The 20,464-nt window shown below is 37.3% G+C and overlaps 1 protein-coding gene across 1 annotated transcript; it reads left to right on the top strand.

The window, feature by feature from the left end:
• Positions 1–6,512: 6,512 nt before the first annotated feature.
• On the top strand, positions 6,513–18,814 carry LOC107800297 (F-box/LRR-repeat protein 15). The gene is made up of 17 exons (XM_075245421.1): positions 6,513–7,382; positions 8,534–8,714; positions 8,818–8,950; positions 10,178–10,277; positions 10,356–10,553; positions 10,628–10,898; positions 10,982–11,080; positions 11,177–11,265; positions 11,362–11,461; positions 11,556–11,726; positions 14,276–14,428; positions 14,582–14,742; positions 14,825–15,023; positions 16,737–17,200; positions 17,304–17,367; positions 18,293–18,379; positions 18,523–18,814. The coding sequence occupies exons 1-17, from the start codon at positions 6,970–6,972 to the stop codon at positions 18,601–18,603; spliced, it is 2,964 nt and encodes a 987-aa protein (XP_075101522.1). The 5' UTR covers positions 6,513–6,969; the 3' UTR covers positions 18,604–18,814.
• Positions 18,815–20,464: the final 1,650 nt, after the last annotated feature.

Below are 20,464 nucleotides of genomic sequence, written 5' to 3' on the forward strand. Positions count from 1 at the left end.
CAGTTGCAGGAGGCTAGATGCTTTTCAAAGATAGATTTGAGGTCGGGGTACCACCAGGTCAGAGTTCGGGAGAAAGATATTCCCAAGACAGCTTTCAGGACCCGATATGGCCACTTCGAGTTCCTTGTCATGTCCTTTGGGTTGACGAATGAACCTGCCATATTTATGGACTTGATGAATAGCCTATTCCGGCCATATTTAGATCTGTTCGTGATAGTCTTTATTGATGATATTCTGGTTTATTCACGTTCAGAGGATGAGCATGTGGACCACCTGCGAGCGGTACTCCAAACCCTCCGTGATAGTAAATTATATGCTAAGTTTCTAAATGTGAGTTCTGGTTGAAGTTTGTAGCATTCTTAGGGCACGTTGTATCCGATGGAAGTATAAAGGCAGACACTCAGAAGATTGAGGCTGTGAAATCCTGGCCTAGACCTACCACTCCAACAGAGGTTCGTAGCTTTCTAGGCTTAGCAGGATACTATCGGAGGTTCATAGAGGGTTTTCTTCCCTTTCGGCACCATTGACGAAGTTGAAGCAAAAAGCAACTAAGTTTCAGTGGACAAAGGATTGCGAGCAGAGTTTCCAAGAGCTTAAGAACAGGTTGACCTCAGCGCTAGTTCTAACACTTCCAGAGGGTCCAAATGGTTATGCCATGTATTGTGATGCCTCAGGTTTCGGGTTAGGATGTGTCTTTATGCAACATGGGAGGGTAATTGCGTATGCTTCAAGGCAGTTAAGGAAACACGAGCGAAATTATCCGACCCACGACCTCGAGTTAGCCGAAGTTGTCCACGCACTTAAGATATGGCGACATTATTTATATGGCATTCATGTTGATGTATTTACAGATCATAAAAGCATGCAATATACCTTCAAGCAAAAAGAGTTGAATTTGCGACAGAGGCGATGACTTGAGTTATTGAAAGATTACGATGTTAACATTCTCTACCATCCAGACAAAGCTAATGTGGTAGCAGATGCCTTAAGTCGCCGATCTATGGGTAGCTTAACACATGTAGAGGCTGAGAAAAGACAATTAACTAGAGAGATTCATCAATTGGCTTGTTTGGGGGTTCGGTTAGTAGACTCTCGCAATGGTGGAGTTGTACTCCAAAATACTGCAAAATCATCTCTCATAACTGAAGTAAAGGAGAGGCAGTACGAGGACCAAGAGTTGGTCGAGTTGAGAGAGCGAGTTCCGCAGCAGAAGAAGCCGTTGTTAGAGCTCAATGGAGATGGGGTTCTTAGATACATGGGTCATTTGTGTGTTCCATATGTGGCAGGGCTATGAGACATGATTATGTCAGAGGCACATTATTCGTGGTACTCCATTCATCCTGGGTCGACGAAGATGTATCATGACATTAAGGATGTGTACTGGTGGAATAATATGAACAAAAACATTGCTGAGTTTGTCGCTCAGTGTCCTAGTTGCCAGCAAGTGAAGATAGAGCACCAGAAGCCCGGAGGGCTAATGCATACTATAGAGATCCCGACGTGGAAATGGGAGGTGATAAACATGGACTTTATCACGGGTTTACCTCGTTCTCATCGTAAGTTCGATTCCATATGGGTGATAGTCGATAGGCTCATGAAATTAGCTCATTTCCTACCGGTAAAATCTACATATACAACAGAAGACTATGCAAAGTTATATATTAGGGAGATAGTGCGGCTATACGGAGTACTGATATCTATTATATCTGACCGTGGGGACCAGTTTACAACACATTTTTGGAGGTCATTTCAGAAAGGTCTAGGGAGTCAGGTGAATCTCAGCACAACTTTTCATCCACAAACTGATGGACAAGCCGAGCGCACAATTCAGAAGCTCGAGGATATGTTACGAGCATGTGTGTTAGATTTTAAAAGAAGTTGGGATGAACATTTACCTCTTATCGAGTTTGTATATAATAACAGTTACCACTCCAGTATCCATATGGCTCTGTACGAGGCTTTGTATGGGCGTAAGTGCAGATCTCCTATAGGGTGGTTTGATGTTGGAGAATCTGGATTACATGGGTCAGACCTAGTTCAGCAAGCCGTGGAGAAAGTAAAGCTTATCCGGGAGCGACTGTTGACAGCCCAGAGTCGTCAGAAGTCATATTATGACGTGCGACGACGAGACTTAGATTTAGGGGTTAATGACTGGGTATTCTTAAAAGTATCACCTATGAAGGGCGTGATGAGGTTTGGCAAGAAAGGCAAGCTTAGCCCACAGTCTATTGGGCCTTATAGGATCATTCGGAGAGTAGGCCAAGTAGCTTATGAGTTAGAATTGCCCTCGGAATTGGAGTCTGCCCATCCGGTGTTTCACGTATCTATATTACGGAAGTGAATTGGCAATCCTACCCGAGTGGTACCCACAGATGATGTACAGATTACGGAGGACTTGTCATACGAGGAAATTCCGGTTGCCATCCTAGACCGACAAATCCGCAAGCTACGAAATAAGGAGGTAGCCTCCGTGAAGGTCTTATGGAGAAGAAAGAATGTGGAAGAGATGACGTAGGAAGCGAAGGAAGAAATTAAGTCTAAATATCCCCACCTATTTCAAATTGAAGATATGGTTCGAGGTGGGATACCTCAGCACAACTCTATTCAGGCCAGTAGGTCATCAGGTAAACTCTAATTTTTGACTTTCAGAATTTATAATGGACAGCTATGTGAGGCCAAGTGTTGCTATTTGTTGACATTGGCCATGTGTGGCATGTATAGTATGTTTTCTGGCTGCGTACAAGATGGTTTTAATCTAGTTTACGGAGGAGACTCTGGCAAAATTTTTCCAAAGTCTCTAAGAATAAGCATTCGAGGACGAATGTTTCTAAGGGGGGAAGGATGTTACATCTTGCGTTTTCATACGTTAAAGTTTCGTCGTAAGTTAATCGATGTAAGTTCGGGAATGAGGTTATTTTGGGATTATAAGCATTATGCTATTTCAAACACGTGATGAGTAAATTCGTGAAAGAGAGAGGGTGAGCAAATAAAAGAAAATGAGTTTCGTCGAAGTTTGGCAATTTGAAATAAAATACGGTCCAAGCTATAATACCCCGTATTTATGGACTAGTGTCATACAAGGTACCATATGACCATGATAGTATGATGTATAAGGTGTATTAAAAATGAGTAGTATTTTAAGTAGTTTGAGATAATTCTTAATTACGTGGGTAATTGATTAATTATTGGTTTAATGGGAGATTAACCATGTAATTAAAGATTTGTGGATAATTGTAGGTGGGGACAAAGCCCCCCCCCCCCCCCCACACACACGTGGCAGCAAGTGGAGGAAGTTAATAGTGACTCTTGACTTAGGCAATTAAATTAGGAGGACACATGGATAATGTCCTTAGCCATTCCTTGCAAACAGAATATCCTAAACTCAGAGATCTCCATAGTTGGACTTTGTCATTTATTTGCCTTTATTTCTCATCATCTTCTTGATAATTTTCATTCATTTTCTTATGTAAAATGTCTCGACAATCCAAAGAAGAAGGATTCATAAATTCATTACAAATTTAGTGGCATACTTCTCATAGAACTATGAATAAGTGAGACTAGAGAGGGAAGTTATATTAGTCATCCCTACACTTATCTTGAATTAATATCAAAATTCATTTAGTAAGGGAGTTATACAGAAAGGCAAAGCCAAGAACGAAGGTGAGAGAATTTGGAAATTCATATGAGACTCTATATTATAATAGCAACGAGATTTTGTGATTCTAAGGGAGTACGGTGTAATCCTTCTCAAGAATATCATACGGATTTTTCCGTACTCCAGGTATGTTAAGGTTAAGCCCTTCTTTTATTTTAGAATGATCTCGTAACTACATGCGTTTGATAACGAGGCATAAAGAGAAGTTCATACTCTCGAATTTATATATATTATCCTAGTCTCATAAGTTACAGTATTTTCCCTTATCGGGACTTCATATTCAATTGAGTATTATCTTCTTCCAATCAAGAGAGCAGAAGGTCTATATATATACATTATTACAGTATTTTCCTCACCATCGAGCTATAATCAGTGGGCAGGCCCCTATTAGACAACCTCTGATCAGATGGTAAGTTATATACCGAGCCTACTGTGACCGAGCGCCTATGAGCGAGCCCAGAATGGCCGAGATACATAGCTTAGTATGGCCGAGCGCCTATGAGCGAGCCTACTACGGCGAAGCAGTTACACGTTCTGAGCCTTATAGGACCGGACACTTATTTTACTTACTATATTGAGAGAGTTGAGTCAGTATCAACAGGTAAGTATATCTCCATATCATCTTTGACTCCCAGTTACTTTCAGTTATTATATTATCAGTTCAGTTTCAGCTTTCAGTTATTTTATTGCCTTGCATACTCGGTACATTATTTCGTACTGACATCCCTTTTTCTGGGGATGCTACATTTCATGCGTGCAGGTTCTGATAGACATGCGGGTAGACCTCCTCAGTAGGTGTTGCCCGAGTTCAGCTTTATCGGTAAGCTTCACGTCCTTCGTAGTTGTCGGGTCTAGAAGATTTGTGTACATCTTGTGTATATATGTATATAGATTATGGGTAGGTCGTGGCCCTGTTCCGATCATGATACATCCATCAGTAGAGGCTTGTAGACTTAACCTGTCAGTTAGTGCAGTATGCTGGGCTTGTAGGCCTTGTATGTATATTTTGTTGGTTTGTCAGCTGTAGTAGTTGTGACGGCCTTGCCGGCCCAGCTTTATATTGATGTTTAGTCAGCATTGGTTTCCATTTAGTTTTATATTTTGCTTCGCAAATTGTCTTGCAATGTGGCCCATGGCCAAAGTATGACATTATATGTTCAGATTCCCTTAGTCGCAAGTTGGTACGCAAGAATAGGTGAGGCACTGGGTGCCGGTCTCGCCCCTAGGTTCGGGGTGTAACACTGCCTATACAGAAAGGGTCTTAAAACGCTTTTACATGGACAAAGCGCATCCATTGAGTACACCAATGGTTGTTCGATCACTTGAAGCGAATAAGGACCCGTTCCGACCTCTAGAAGAGTGAGATGAACTCCTTGGTCCTGAAACACCATATCTCAGTGCAATTGGTGCACTTATGTATCTTGCTAATGCTACAAGGTCTGACATATCATTTTCTATTAATTTACTAGCAAGATATAGCTCTTCTCCTACAAATAGACGTTGGAATGAGATTCAGCATATTTTGCGATATTTAAAGGGAACTCTTGATATGGGTTTGTTTTATGCTAACAAAGGTAGTGCAAATCTTATTGGTTATGCAGATGCAGGTTATGTATCTGATCCCCATAAAGCTCGATCTCAAACCGGGTACGTGTTTACATGTGGAGGTACTGTCATATCATGGCGCTCCACAAAGCAATCTATTGTTGCTACTTCTTCAAATCATGCTGAGATAATAGCTATTCATGAAACAAGTAGGGTATGCGTATGGTTGAGATCAGTGATTCAAATTATTCAAGAAAAATGTGATTTAGAATGTGATAAAAGATCCATAATTTTATACGAAGACAATGCTGCATCATGAAGCAAGTAGGGAATGCGTATGGTTGAGATCAGTGATTCATTTTATTCAAGAAAAATGTGGTTTGGAATGTGATAAAAGATGCACAATTTTATACGAAGACAATGCTGCATGCATAGCCCAATTGAAGGGAGGATTTATAAAAAAGAGATAGAACGAAGCACATTTCACAAAAATTATTCTACACACATGATCTTCAGAAAAATTGTGACATTGATGTGCAACAAATCCGTTCAAGTAACAATCCGGCAGATTTATTCACTAAATCTTTTCCAACTTCAACTTTTGAGAAGATAGTATACAAGATTGGAATGCGGAGACTCAAATATTTGAAACAAGGTTTTCATGAGGGGGAGTAAAATATGCGATGTACTTTTTTTTTCCTTACTAAGCTTTTTTCCCACAAGGTTTTCCTTTTAAGGTTTTTAATGAGGCAGTTAGCAATGCGTATTATTAAATATGTGTACTCTTTTTCCTTCACTATAATTTTTTTCCCACGGAGTTTTCCTAGTAAGATTTTAATGAGGCACATTATCTTTTAATGAATATCCAAGGGGGAGTATTATAAATATATTATATTATGGATGTTCATTTAGTACTCCGTTGTAAATAAGCTTTTTGAAGAAGTTTATCCATATGAGACTTCGCTGTAAATATGTTTATCTATATAGTACTTTATTGGAAATAAGCCTCCTGAAAATTTTTATCATTTTGGTACTCTGTTATGAATAAATATTAACCCGGTAAAAGATTATCTATATATGATACAGTAGTAGCTTACAAGCAAGTTACAAGTAACTTGCAATAGCAGCTTACAAACAGCTTACACAACAACTTATGATAGCAGTTTACAAGCAATTTATACAACAACTTACGGTAACAGTTTACACACAGCTTACGTATCAGTTTTTTTTTTTTTTTTTTTTTTTTTATAAATAAAATAGTTTTCAATTCATTATATTTATAATATATCACTTTCTATGTACTTATAAGTTTTAAGGTACATAAGTCTTTATTTTACAAATCTTCATATTTTTTTGTTTGCCACAAATCTCCGTTTCCGCCGATCTTTTCAAAGCTCAATCCCCAAAAAGCGTCACCATTTACCAGCCTTCCATCCTTCAAAGATCCGATCAGATCTCTTCTCTCTCTCTACACTTCTCGCACTGCTGTTTTCTTTCTCTCTCTCCCCACCTGTACCTACATATTGTGTATCTTTTGTATTATGCTACTTCATTCTTGAATAAAAATCCATTGGATTTTCTCAACTGTGTAATCTGTGTAATTTCTTGTGTAAAAGGAGTGGTCTTGGTGTAATTTATTGTAAAGTTGGGGTTTTTTTGGGGGTAAATTGTTAGATCGTGAGCTAGGGTTTGTGAAATTCACAAATTGATAAAATTTGGAGTTCTATTTGTTTTTTTCCCGCTTTTTTGGGTGTGTTGTGAGTGTGTGTATGAGGATTTGGTGTTGTTTTTGCTTCGGTGAAGAAGAAGAAGATAATAGCAAGGGTTACAAGAAGAGTATGAGGGACCCGATTTTGGGAAATAACGGCGATGAATCGCCGGATGAAAACCCGGCATTTGACTGGAGGGCGGTTTTTGACGGCGTTGATGTTGGCGGCGCTGGCGCGTCGAGGCCACGCGCGGATAATGTTGGTGTCCGGAGGAATGAGGAGATTGATTTTGATATCAACTGGTTACTCAGTGACGTGGAGGTGAGGAATGGGAATTACAGTGGTGAGAGAATGTTGAATGTTAATTTAAATTTAGGGTTGAGTGAAGAGGCTTCTTCGTCTTCAACAGTGCAGAGAGAGGATCCTGATCGTGATTCCTGTAGCAAAAGGCCCAAAGTTAACTCCTTTTCGCTGTAAGACCTGCTTCTGCGCCTTCATTTGTAGTCTTTATTATTTTTTGTTTGAATTAGTCAAATTATGGAATATTGGAGTGAAATAGGCCAAAATAGAGAATGAATAGCAACTAGGCGTAGTTGTTTATAGGGCCGTCTCAATACTTGAAAACACTCAAGAGTCCCTCAAATGCAGGCTTTTGGGTTGTTATATATGGTTGTAATTAAAGTCAAGCCTGTTTCAGAGTTCACTGTGTTTTGGAGAAGGTACATTTTCGCATAGTTGTTCTAGGAGAAAGAATATAACACTATAGAAATTTTGTAAAAGCATTTTAATTAATATATTTAGTAGAATTATTTCTAAAGCTACTTATATTATGGAATTTCAAAATGCAAAGTAATATTTTAACTCTTTAATTTGATAATAGACAAATTGCATTTGGAGCGAGGCTTAATTTCAGGCGAAAAGCTCAAAAAAGAGCTTGTGATAACATGCTTTTTTGCCACACTATTATTAAGTATTTTCCAAATATTCGAAGAAGTGTTGTCACTTCTTCAAAAAAATAAAATACTCGAAGAAGTGCTTTTTCACTCTAAAAGCTCTTATTTCTGCTGCATTCCTTAAAGATGCCAAGTTAGCTAACATGCCTTTAGGTTAAAAAAAGGTCATTTTACTATTTTATATTTTTCTATGTTTAGTGGGGTGTGCGGGAGGGATCATTTGTGGTCGTCACAGTTTTTTGTGCTAACTTAAAGGGAAGTCTAACAAGCTTCTTATATAATAGCGAGTTATGTTACACGAGTCCTTGGTCAAAACCTCGAGTAGAAACTTAATCTGAAATAAGTATTTCTAAATTTGAGATCCTTTTGAATTTTCTTTTAGCAACTTGTATTCCTTGTTCATGTATATCTGACGCAGACCTCATTAATGAAGGCTAAAAGATTGTTACATCCGGAAGTTGGTACCCTGTTTTTGTGATTAGCTTACGTGCTCATTTTGAAATAAAGAGATACAGAGATCTAAATTCTGCCAGTAGTGATCTCCCCGCTTCTTTGTGTTTTGGGGATATTTTCAGTTGAAGTGGCTGTGACAAAATACAATTTAGAGGACTGGTTTGAAACAAATTCATAGCTTTGCTTGTATAAAGACTGGTTGATCGGTATTCTTGCAGGGATTGGGACAACCACTTGTTGCAGGAGACCAATTACCTTTGTCCTATGAACGAGGGTGGTGGAGATGTGAGTTTATCCAACTTTCTTGATGCAACAAATGATGAGGGGAAAGATATTGGCATCTCAAAAATGGAGGATTTAGATGTGCGGATGGATCTTACTGATGACTTGTTGCATATGGTATTTACTAGTTGCCTGGCATCTGTTCCGTCCGAGTTGCTTAAACAATTGTTTATTACCGCTAAGTTTCTGATTAAGGAATATATGTCCCATGTGCTGCTAGGTATTCTCTTTCTTGGACCATATTGATCTCTGTCGAGCTGCAAGTGTTTGTAGGCAGTGGAGAGCAGCTAGCTCTCATGAAGATTTTTGGCGGTATCTCAATTTTAAGAACAAGCAGATTTCCTCAGATCAATGTGAGTATCTTTTACCGTGGTAATAAATGCTGACATGCTGTTCTTTATTTTTTCCCAATGGTTTGATTCATGTTATCATGAAACTGTATGCACAAATATAATTTGATTATTCTGGCTTAAGCAATTATAGAACTTTTTAACCATCTTCATCATACTTGGGGTTGAGGACTGGAACTCCGAAGATGAAGTTGTTGTATGGTGATACCGAGAAAAGCAGATCATATTTTAACCAAGGCCAGAAAACTCACTTGTCTCTTAGATGATCTTGAGCAATTGATTATATGGCTTGATTCTTAGCAAGAAAAAATGTGAGAGACTGCGAGAGATGTCTGTGTCTTACATTACTCATAAACCTGAGCATGCATCTGAATATATATTATTGACGATCAACAGATATTGGAACTGTCATTACTTCAGATTTTAGTCTCCGTCGATTGAAAAGGGCAGGGAAAACTTATCAATACCTAACCAAAAAGCTGATGCGTCCTTAGCTGGTTAATAGAGCTCTGCGCTAGAATAAGAGATTGCCAAATATTAGGGATTAATAGAATAACTCTTTTCTTCCTGGTGGGTTATGACAGTGTTGTCAAAGGCTCATTTAAGGCGTGCTTAAGCCCTGAAGCTCGGAAAAGCTCAGGGAGGGCGCTTCAGCTCTCTTAAGCTGCACTTCAGTCTAAGGCAAGGCACTAAGACCTGCGCCTCATTGCCCATGAGCTGTAGCGTGAATCAAGCGACACTAAACCACAAACATAATCGGAAAATAAGTGTATTAGATGTAAAGGAAAACATTATGAATGAATTTGTTACTTTGCTCTTGAATTACATATATGTTTTTATTTTTTCCCTTCATTGTGCCTTTTTATTAAAGCCCACATTTTCAAGTGCGCTGTGCGCTTAAAGCCCCAATAGACCTAGAGCGCTTTTTAGAGCTTTTCACCATTGACAACACTGGGTTATGAATGATTTTCTGTAATGTGATGTGAGAAATGAGAGAGCATGTCAAGTTGAGTGGTTACCCTCTCGTTTTGTTTATGTAATTTATTCTGTTAGGAAGTTGTTCTCAATTGAAGCTTGAAGTTAGTAATCTTGCACACTGCAATGATACCTTTACATTAAATTGTGTCACAATCAATAACAACTTCTTGCGATCTGTATGGTTACACAAGATAAAGTTTGTGGTTGTTTCTTTCACTTATTAAAAAGAATTGATGGCTGTTTTGATGATAGTTGAGGACATGTGTCGACGATACCCAAATGCAACAGCTGTTAATTTATATGGAACTCTTAATATTCACACACTAGCAATGAAAGCGGTTTCCTCATTAAGGTAATTGGTTTTTATGTTGTTGGCACTACTTTATGGATCATCGTAAGTGACTAATCTGATACATCTCATTGTTTCCAGAAATCTTGAAGCTCTGACTTTGGGCAGAGGTCAGCTGGGGGAAACATTTTTCCAGGCCTTAACAGATTGCCATATGTTGAAGAGCTTGACTGTTAATGATGCTACTCTTGGAAATGGCATTCAGGAGATACCTATTTATCATGACAGATTGCGTCTTCTGCAGCTCGTGAAGTGTCGTGTGCTTCGAGTTTCTGTCAGGTAAAATGTTAATAGACCATGTTATACTGTCAATATAGTTGGCGCCAAGTTGTGCTTAACTGTTATTCTTACAGGTGTCCGCAGCTTGAAACGTTGTCACTTAAGCGCAGTAGCATGCCACATGCCGTGCTTAATTGCCCACTTTTACACGACCTTGATATAGCTTCATGTCACAAGCTTTCAGACGCCGCTATTCGTTCGGCAGCAACAGCATGCCCTCTTTTAGAGTCTTTGGATATGTCAAATTGTTCATGTGTTAGTGATGAAACACTGCGAGAAATAGCTCAAACTTGTGCAAATCTTCGAGTTCTGGATGCTTCATACTGCCCTAACATTTCTCTTGAGGTCTGTTCTGATGTTCATTAAATTTTATGTAGTACCTGAAATTGACGTAGTTGGTTTATGCTGACACTTGTTCCTTGTTGAAGTCTGTGAGGCTGGTTATGTTGACCGTTCTCAAGCTTCACAGTTGTGAGGGCATAACATCAGCTTCCATGGCTGCCATAGCCCATAGCTATATGTTAGAGGTTTGAGTCTTTCCTCACACTTTTCATACTGGTAACCATGCTGTGTTCAGGAGTCCTTCAACCTCATATTTACAAGTGAATTTCACTACTTTTCAGGTTCTAGAGCTTGATAATTGTAGTTTATTAACATCAGTGTCCTTGGATCTTCCTCGCCTTCAGAACATTAGACTCGTACATTGTCGCAAGTATGATAATATCTTTGTTGTTTCCATGTTCAGTGTCAGGAAATTTTAACTTCCGTCACTCTTTTGGGCACTAACTTTCTGTTTAAATTGAGACAGGTTTATTGACCTCAACTTGCATAGTGGCATGTTATCATCAATTACTGTTTCTAATTGCCCACTGCTCCAACGAATCAATATAACTTCAAGTGCACTCAAAGTAAGTCTGTTCCTAGATATTTTATCTTTATCACCTTAATATATTGACTAGCATTATTCATGGGATAATGGTTCTCTCCTTTATCATTCCGCAGAAATTAGTTTTGCAGAAGCAAGAAAGCTTGTCAATAATTACATTGCAGTGCCCGAATTTGCTAGAAGTAGACCTTACTGAGTGCGAATCGCTCACCAATTCTATCTGTGAAGTTTTCAGCGATGGTGGTGGCTGTCCTGTGCTTAAATCCTTAATTCTAGATAATTGCGAGGTTAGTAATTTTAGTTCTTCCTTTTAAACTTGTGCATGCTTGGTTGTTAACTAGAGGAGGTGTTGCTGAACATGATTTTCTACATCTAATACCAACATATATGTATCTCTACTTAGTTTTACTTGACAATGAAAGGCGTTTAACAAAATCTTGGCAGCTGATTTTTACGCACATATTGATGTAGTCTCAAGGTTTTGCACCTCTCAAGCATAAAGAAGGTTTTGCACCTCTCAAGCATAAAGAAGGAGAAAAACGAAAGCACCCTGCTAAAGTTTTTCATAAAACTAGCGAAAGCGTTCTTCAAACTCACGCGAGAAGAATGTAAGATGAAAAGAACCTTACCCACTCGTTCCTCAATCCTGCAAGATTGCAAGAAGCGCTGAATAAAGAAAGAAGAGTGAACTAAAAGATAAATCATGTTTTTGAAACAAGAGCTTAGAAAAACTAATCACCAATGTTTATTTTTAGAATGTTGAGCCCTTTAATAGCCTGTTTTGGCCAAGCTGGAGAAATCAACTTATTTTGAGAAATGCTTTTTTCAAAAGTGCTTTTGAAAAAAGTACTTTTGCAGAGAAGCAGTTTGTGTTTGGCTAATCACTCTGAAAAGCACTTTTGAGCAATAATTTGTGTTTGGCCAAGCTTTTCAGAAAGTGCTTTTAAGTATCAAATTACGAATAAGACATGAATAGATTTGCTTAATAGTTAATATTATAAGTAAATAAATAATCTTAAAACTTTATTATTACACGCAATAATTAAATCTTTTCATTTTATTTAAGTAAAATATGAAAATAAAATTTAAAAATACTTAGTTCTTTTAATATAAGTTAAATATATTAAAAATCATTCAACAAATATAAAAGCATTCACCCCTAAAGTCACTATATATTAGAAAACTATCCTAAAAATAATAAGAAATATTTATACATTAATATCCTAAGTATTAGGTTTAACAGTTATTTTGGTATATACTATATTTTGTTAAGGGTATTTTTGGTAAGAAGAAAAGTCAAAACTGCTTCTGCTTTTGGGAAGAAGCTACTTTTTTCTACTTCTCAGAAACTGCTTCTGCTTCTTCCCAAAAACACTTTTTTTCCCCAAAAAAGCTTGGCCAAACACCTCAAGTTAGGAAAAAAAAGTGCTTTTGAGAAAATAAGCACTTTTGGCCTCTTGAAAAGCTTGGCCAAAACAGGCTATAAATAGGCCTTACAATTAGTAAAATTGACGAGGTTAAGGAAAACTAATCCTAATCAAACTAGAATAACAATAAGGTTAAGAAAAATATATTCTAACTAATATAGGAAAAAGAATTCTAGTCGGAACGGAATACTAACTAATAATCTTAGTTGACTAGAACTACAAATATAATCCTACTAAAACAAGAATCAAATTACTAGGAAACAAGAAATAAGAAATCCAAATGTTTAAGGAAAAGAAATCATAATCTTGAATGGATTTTTGGACTTATTAAATTTCTTGGATTCTTGGCCTTTCTTGATCTTGCATCACACATATTGTTAAATGAGAGCTTACCTTCGTCCTCAACTTTGTCAATGTAGTTATGGACCTGTTATCATATTACCATTTTGTTCTTTTCTTAAGAAACTTAGGAATTAATAACATGTAAGTATATAAATTTAGTACTGCAAAATCGAACAATTAATTAGCAGGGTTTTTAATGAGTAATCATAAAGATGATATTCGTGTCTCTGGAATGTTTTGAATCATGTCAATAACATTTGAAAAATCTAAGTGTACTGAATGTTGTGTCATCTAGTTGTGCTTTATACAATTTGTCTTGTTTGCAATAACTCACGAAGTTGGGCAGCCTCGTGCACTAAGCTCCCGCTCTGCAGGGGGTCTGTAGAAGGACCGTACCACATTGGGTCTATCAACCCAAACTTGACCTTATCAAACAAAGAAGTTAACACTTAACACCCCCAACTCCCGGAAAGGACGAGGGGGGGGGGGGTGTTGTAGTTCAGCTTACCACAGTTTTAGCATGGGTTCTAGTAAACATGAACAGTCAAGTAAATGTGGACACCACACACACCCACCCACACCACACACACCCACCCACACCACACACACACAAAAAAACCCCAACCCACCCCAATAGAAGTTGGTTGCTTTGTTGGTGGTGTTAAAGTTGTGAATCAATTAAAGCTATAATTGAGGCTCAAGAAAACCAATTTCTAGAGGAGAGTTTATTGAGCTATCCTGAATTGACCACATGAAAGCATTCATACATTTTTTAATTATGTCTAATGAAATGCTTTGAGATCTTTTCTCCCCCCCCTGTCCCTCGATACTTCTCTAAACTCCTAACATAATGCAGCATTCAACTTCTTTGTGCTCTTTTTTTTTCTGCCAGATCTGTTTTTTGCTACCACCTATTTGGAAAAGAAAATATTTCTTTTTTGTTTTTATATTGAAAGAAAATGATGATATATTTCTGCCTATTCAACTTCACCTTTTCCTTTTTCTTTTTGAAAGGCTTGTATGCATTATTACGGTCTAAATCTAATTGCGGTTCTCTCTTTGTTCAGAGCTTGACAGCTGTGGCTTTCTGCAGCACTTCTTTGGTTTCTCTTTCACTTGCTGGTTGCCGTGCTTTAATGTCTCTTCAACTCAGGTGCCCTTATCTTGAGCAAGTTTCTTTAGATGGTTGTGATCATCTTGAAATAGCATCATTTTGCCCAGTAAGTGACCATAGGCTCCTTTTTAGCCTCAATATCATCTGTTCTTTGTTTTACATCCTCTTTGGGTTTTACCTAATAATTTTATGAATTTTACTATGCCTTTTTATATCTATTTCCTCCTAAGAAGTTGATGAATGCATTTTCTTATTGCAGGTTGGTCTTCGGTCACTTAATCTCGGTATATGCCCCAAAATGAGTGTGCTCAATATTGAAGCTCCACAAATGGCTTCACTTGAGCTGAAGGGCTGTGGTGTGCTATCTGAAGCATCCATTAATTGCCCTCTCTTAACCTCTTTTGATGCTTCATTCTGCAGGTTGCTTACTTTGTTTCACCTATCACACATGTATATTTGTTCAGTTTTTTCACATCTGATTAATGTCTTTCCATATATGCAGCCAACTCAAGGATGACTGTTTATCTGCCACGACCTCATCATGCCCCCTTATCGAGTCATTAGTACTAATGTCGTGTCCATCTGTTGGCTGTGATGGACTGCTCTCTTTGCATTCCCTCCCAAACTTGACCTACCTTGATCTATCCTACACATTTTTGGTTAACTTGCAGCCTGTTTATGAATCATGCTTGCGATTAAAGGTAACTTCTTCCATCGAAGTATTATCACTTTCTCCATTACAGTGCGTAGTTTAGATGAACTTGATTTAACATGCTCGATTTGTTGAAAAAAGTATGCCTATTTATTCAGTCTTGACTTCCACTCTTGTAGATTTAAGGGCCGCTTTCCTATCCCTTTTCTTTATGGGTGTCAAATGGATTGGTTGGGTTAAGTTTGGGAAGGTCAAAATACCTACTACAAAATTTACTCATGTCACGATGCGATGAACACTGGGTCATAAGCCAATTCTACTTTACTCAGTCTCCCCGTTTCCTTTTTCTATATCTGTCTTCTCCCTTTTTTCCAATTGCGGCAAAAGCTTAATTTTTCAGGACAAGATACTCTTACAAAAACATTTATTTACCAATTACCAAATTATTCCCACAGTACTAACAACCGAATCCTATTATTAACCGAAAAAACCACTTCTGTTTTCAAAGTGAAAATTTAGCTGTGTACAAAGAATAGGAAGTAAAATAAGCCAATGCATTAGTTCAAGCACAAGTATAAGTGATAAAAGAGATAAAGTAACGCCAGTAGATAAAAAGTTGACAACCATGGATACGAGGAAACTGCAAAAAAGGAAGAAAAGCAGTTCAGGGAAGGCAAAAATGAGTCTTTACTCTTTAGAGAGCAAATGAAGAACTCAAAAACTGAAAAAGAAAATGAAGAATCACAACTGTAACCAGACCAATGGTGTCTGTTTAAACTCTCATTTTGTAAAGTAAATGTTCTTAAAGCTGTCTGAATAAACAACTCCCGAGAAAGACCTAGCTTATCCGAGGCATATTGTCTTCTAGAAAGCTAAAAAAATAACTAGAAGGCAAGCTTAGCTTTTAGCTTTTACCTGCAATTTGGCGCTGGAACAGCTGAAACTGTAAAGATCAAGCAGAAAACTAGCAATTTCCGTTTTGCACTGAGAGAAGACTACTTGGAAGGCAAGGGATAGAGTAATAGTTAAAAACCCGAGAAAATTTGAGATTGAATATTGTAGGGCTTCTAAAACTTACGATTATGTTAGCCATATTAACCGGGAGAGAGAGGGAGTGTTGTGAGAAAGGGAGTGAGTGAACATGTAAAGAAGGGGATGGACTATGGTATGACGCCATTCAAGGAATGATAATGCTGTCTGTCTGTCCTCAAATAGTTCTATGCTTAAAGAATTAATACCCATTCTTTGGGTTATTTATTAACTCGTTTGTTGAAGGTTACAAAATTATAGGCTAGAATCCCCACCTTAACTTTCTTTTAGTAGTCTTCCTCCTTTTTGAACCGTTGAAGATGGCCGGCCTGGAATCTGGAAGTATAGCGTCCAGGTCTGGTTATGCATTCTATCATTCCTCTTTTATTTTTGTGTAGTCATATCTGAATAGTTCTACTTCCCCGCCTGATTCTCTAATGCATTCAATTAGGATACAAGGTTTGTCATTGTCTGATGCCCCAACTTGTTTCACTGCAATGACTTGAGTTCCTTGTATTTCAATTTTTTTTAGGTGCGTTATCAATCTGAAATTTTCTGTGACGTATTTTAACACCACAATTTTGCGTTTCTCTCTTTCCGGCTGCGCTGTACACTGCCTTCTTAGTTCTTACTGCTTTTGGGATTATATTTTATTGCATCTTGTATGGTACGTTCATGGTCTTTTGCTTATTGCATTTCCCCCCTTTCTAAGCTTATCTATTTGCTCTTCTAGGTCCTAAAATTGCAAGCATGCAAGTATCTCACTGATACATCTTTGGAACCTCTGTACAAAGAAAATGCTCTCCCAGCCCTTTGTGAGTTGGATTTGTCATACGGGACGCTGTGCCAATCAGCCATTGAGGAATTGCTTGCTTGCTGCACGCATTTGACTCATGTCAGCTTGAATGGATGTGTTAATATGCATGATTTGAACTGGGGATTTACTGGTGACCAACTGTCGCGTATACCTGGTGTTGGTATAGCACCTCATGGATCTTCCTTGGTAGAACAACATTTGCCAAATGAACATCCAAAGCGTTTGCTAGAGAACCTAAATTGTGTAGGTTGCCCAAATATAAAAAAGGTGGTTATTCCGATGGCACAAGGTTTCCTTTTGTCATCATTAAACCTTTCCCTGTCTGCGAATTTGAAGGAGGTTGATATAGCTTGTTACAACCTGTGCTTTCTCAATTTGAGGTATATACTTTAGCAATATGACTTCATAGGTTAGTTTTATATCAACAATTTTGTTTTCATAATCGAAGTTGTAACTTCTAATGAATTCTGTTCTCTTGTTCAGCAACTGTTGTTCACTGGAATCGTTGCAACTGGAATGTCCAAGATTGAGTAGCCTCTTTCTTCAGGTATTCTTACATCTTCAGTTTGGCATGTCCTTTGCTGGTTATTTTAGTTGTAGCAGCAGCCTTGCTGCAAAAAATATTCTTTCTAGTTAGTCTTTATCATTTCTATCATGTGCTTTTGCTTCTAAGTAAAGTTTTATAGATGAGATTGTATTATTAGATCTGATAGCAATCTGTGTAATTAGTATTTGCTAAATGCCAGCATGCTTCTTTTTCTTTGTTCAGTTGACTTACATGTTCTTTTTTGGGTAAATAACTCGAATGTTTCTTCAAATATGAAGAAAATTTAAACTTGTTTCATGCTTTTTTTGGTTGTTTCATGCTTTGATCTTGTTTTGACTTGCTATGTTAAACTCTGTGCATTAAAATACTCATGTGTTTGACCTCACAATGATGGCGTACGATCTTCTAGGAACCACTTTCTTTTCTTCCTTCTCCAAAGATCCGTTATCGAGCTGCATATTTTCTAATGAATGCTCAAAATTAACTCACTGGCCTCTACTAAAATACAAGTAATCGTAGTACTCTTCATGGTCGTCCTGGGCATTCATGGGGATGGGTTATCGAAAATTTCAAATTTTGGAATTAAAATTTGAGGTACTCTTGGGGGTGGGGGTGGCATATGTATTTTGGAAGCGTCTTGCCCCTCTTTCCTGGAGCGTGATGTGCTTTGGGTAAAATTTACTGAGGAGGCTTTAACTGGTGCTTATTTTCTTGAAATAATTCTACTGCAATTACTTCTATAAGTGACACATTTCAGGCTTCCGTTTCCTTTTACCTTTACATATCACTTCTTAGTGTAGTGCTCGTGAAATCAACTGCTATTCTTTCTTTCTATAGTGTCTAAACAGTTCCTGGTTGCCTGAAACACTTTGTGATGCAATTGTGCTGCCGAGGTGTTCCTGACTTTTGTTTTGTTGCTGTATAGTCCTGCAACATTGACGAGGAAGCTGTTGAAGCTGCAATTTCACGATGTACTATGCTTGAGACGCTGGACGTACGCTTTTGTCCCAAGGTAAGGGATATTTTTGGATGCTAGGAATATGTCCCATATTGGTTTATTATGTATCATCTATTGATAGGAATACATTTGATGCTAGGAATATGCCCTATATTGATTTTGTTATATGCTCATGGTCCTTTTGCCACTTTTAACAGATTTGTCCACCGAGCATGGGGAGGTTACGTGCTGCATGTCCCAGCTTAAAACGCATATTTAGCAGCCTAGTCCCATCGTGAGGCAATGAAATATTGGATATGTTTGTGTTGACGGGTAATTCAGCAACATGTATAACTACAGAGGTTTATATTTTATGTATAGTTAACTATTTATATTATTGTGGTTACTGAATGCACAACGAGCTGTAAACATAAGAATGTCGTAGTATTTTTGGCATTGGCTTTCGCATTGTATGTTTTGGTTAACGCAATAGATGCAACTTCGATGTCAGCACAAGGAAAGAGAAAAGGGTTATAAATACAAGTAAAGCTTGTTATGATGGTATGGATAAAATATGAATTAACTAACTTCTTATGTTTAAGTAAAATGTTAGTGGTTCTTGCAAAAAGTGTGTTTCAGCTGTTTTCGCAGAAATGAAAACTACTTTTTTCCAGAAGAGGGTTGCATTTGCTTCTCTACCATCGAATTAGGTTACATTGAGCCCTTTTGGATTAGCTGATTTGAAATAGCTGATAATTATTAGGTGTTGAAAAGTACTTTTAAGTGCTGAAACTGATTTAATTAATAAGCAGTTATGTGTTTGGATAAGTGCTGAAATTGATAATAAGCTGTTGCATATGTTTAAGTAAAATGTTAGTGGTTCTTGCAAAAAGTGTTTTAGCTGTTTTCGCAGAAATGAAAACTAACTTCATCTTTTTTCCAGAAGAGGGTTGCATTTGCTTCTCTACCATCGAATTAGGTTACATTGAGCCCGTTTGGAAATAGCTGATAATTATTAGGTGTTGAAAAGTACTTTTAAGTGCTGAAACTGATTTAATTAATAAGCAGTTATGTGTTTGGATAAGTGCTGAAATTGATAATAAGCTGCTGCAGTATTTAATGAAAAAATGCTGATAAGCTCTTTTTCTGTTAAAAATGACTTAAATAACCTTATAATTGTTTAAAGCATAATTTCTTCAAAATTTTAGATTTTAGATCGATTCAAATACAAAATATTCTATTTGTCATTTTATTTTAAATACAATTGTGTTTAGATAAGATAATTTTTATGATAAATATAATTTATTTTATGATAAGCATATAATCATAAGTTATAATAATTAATAAATTGACAAAAGTTTCTCAGTAAAAAATAAACCTAAATAGGACAAAATATTTAAAGAGAAACAAACATTGTCTTCATCACCACAACATTTAAAAAGCAATACACCAAAAAATTGATATGTCCTCATTTATTACATACAGCTCAAAGATTAATACACAATTACATTGATACAAATATGCAAAGGAATAGAGGATTCGCTTATCTTAAATAGTCAATGAGAATTGAAGACTTGAAGAGGCCGGGGGGGGGGGGGGGGGTTGAAAAAAATGCTTGAGGCAATAATTATCGATGTAGGAGTTTTGTTCTAAAAAAGAATATTTTAAGGATAAAATAGTAAAAGTCTTGGTCAAACTTAAAGTGCTTATAAGATAAAAATTCATAAGCAGGGGGTGATCAGCTTATTGTTTTTGACTTATTTTTGACTTATAAGCACTTTTAACTCTACCAAACGCGTAAATAAGCCGAAAAACGCTTATAAACTTGTTTGACCAGCTTATAAGCTTAGCCAAACACCCTCGTTTACTTTCCATTTCAGTTTCTTGGTAAATTACTGCAAACGTTACTCTTTTGGATCATATTTTCCTCCACTCGTTAAATGTTTAGGCCCCATCTTAAAAAAGACATGACTGCCTCGATTCCGCTCAGCCCATGCTTATAACCCAGCGTGAAAATGGCGTGGCTTGACGCATTTCCATGCTATTTAGTATTTGGCCAACAATTTTAATGCTGAGCATATATAGCCATTACTTTGTTATAATTAATATGAATAGATGTTTTTACCCTTTCTTCATCTCTTTTATTTTCAACTCTTTTTC

This window comes from Nicotiana tabacum, chromosome 23 (assembly GCF_000715075.1).
Source record: "Nicotiana tabacum cultivar K326 chromosome 23, ASM71507v2, whole genome shotgun sequence".
NCBI lineage: Eukaryota > Viridiplantae > Streptophyta > Magnoliopsida > Solanales > Solanaceae > Nicotiana > Nicotiana tabacum.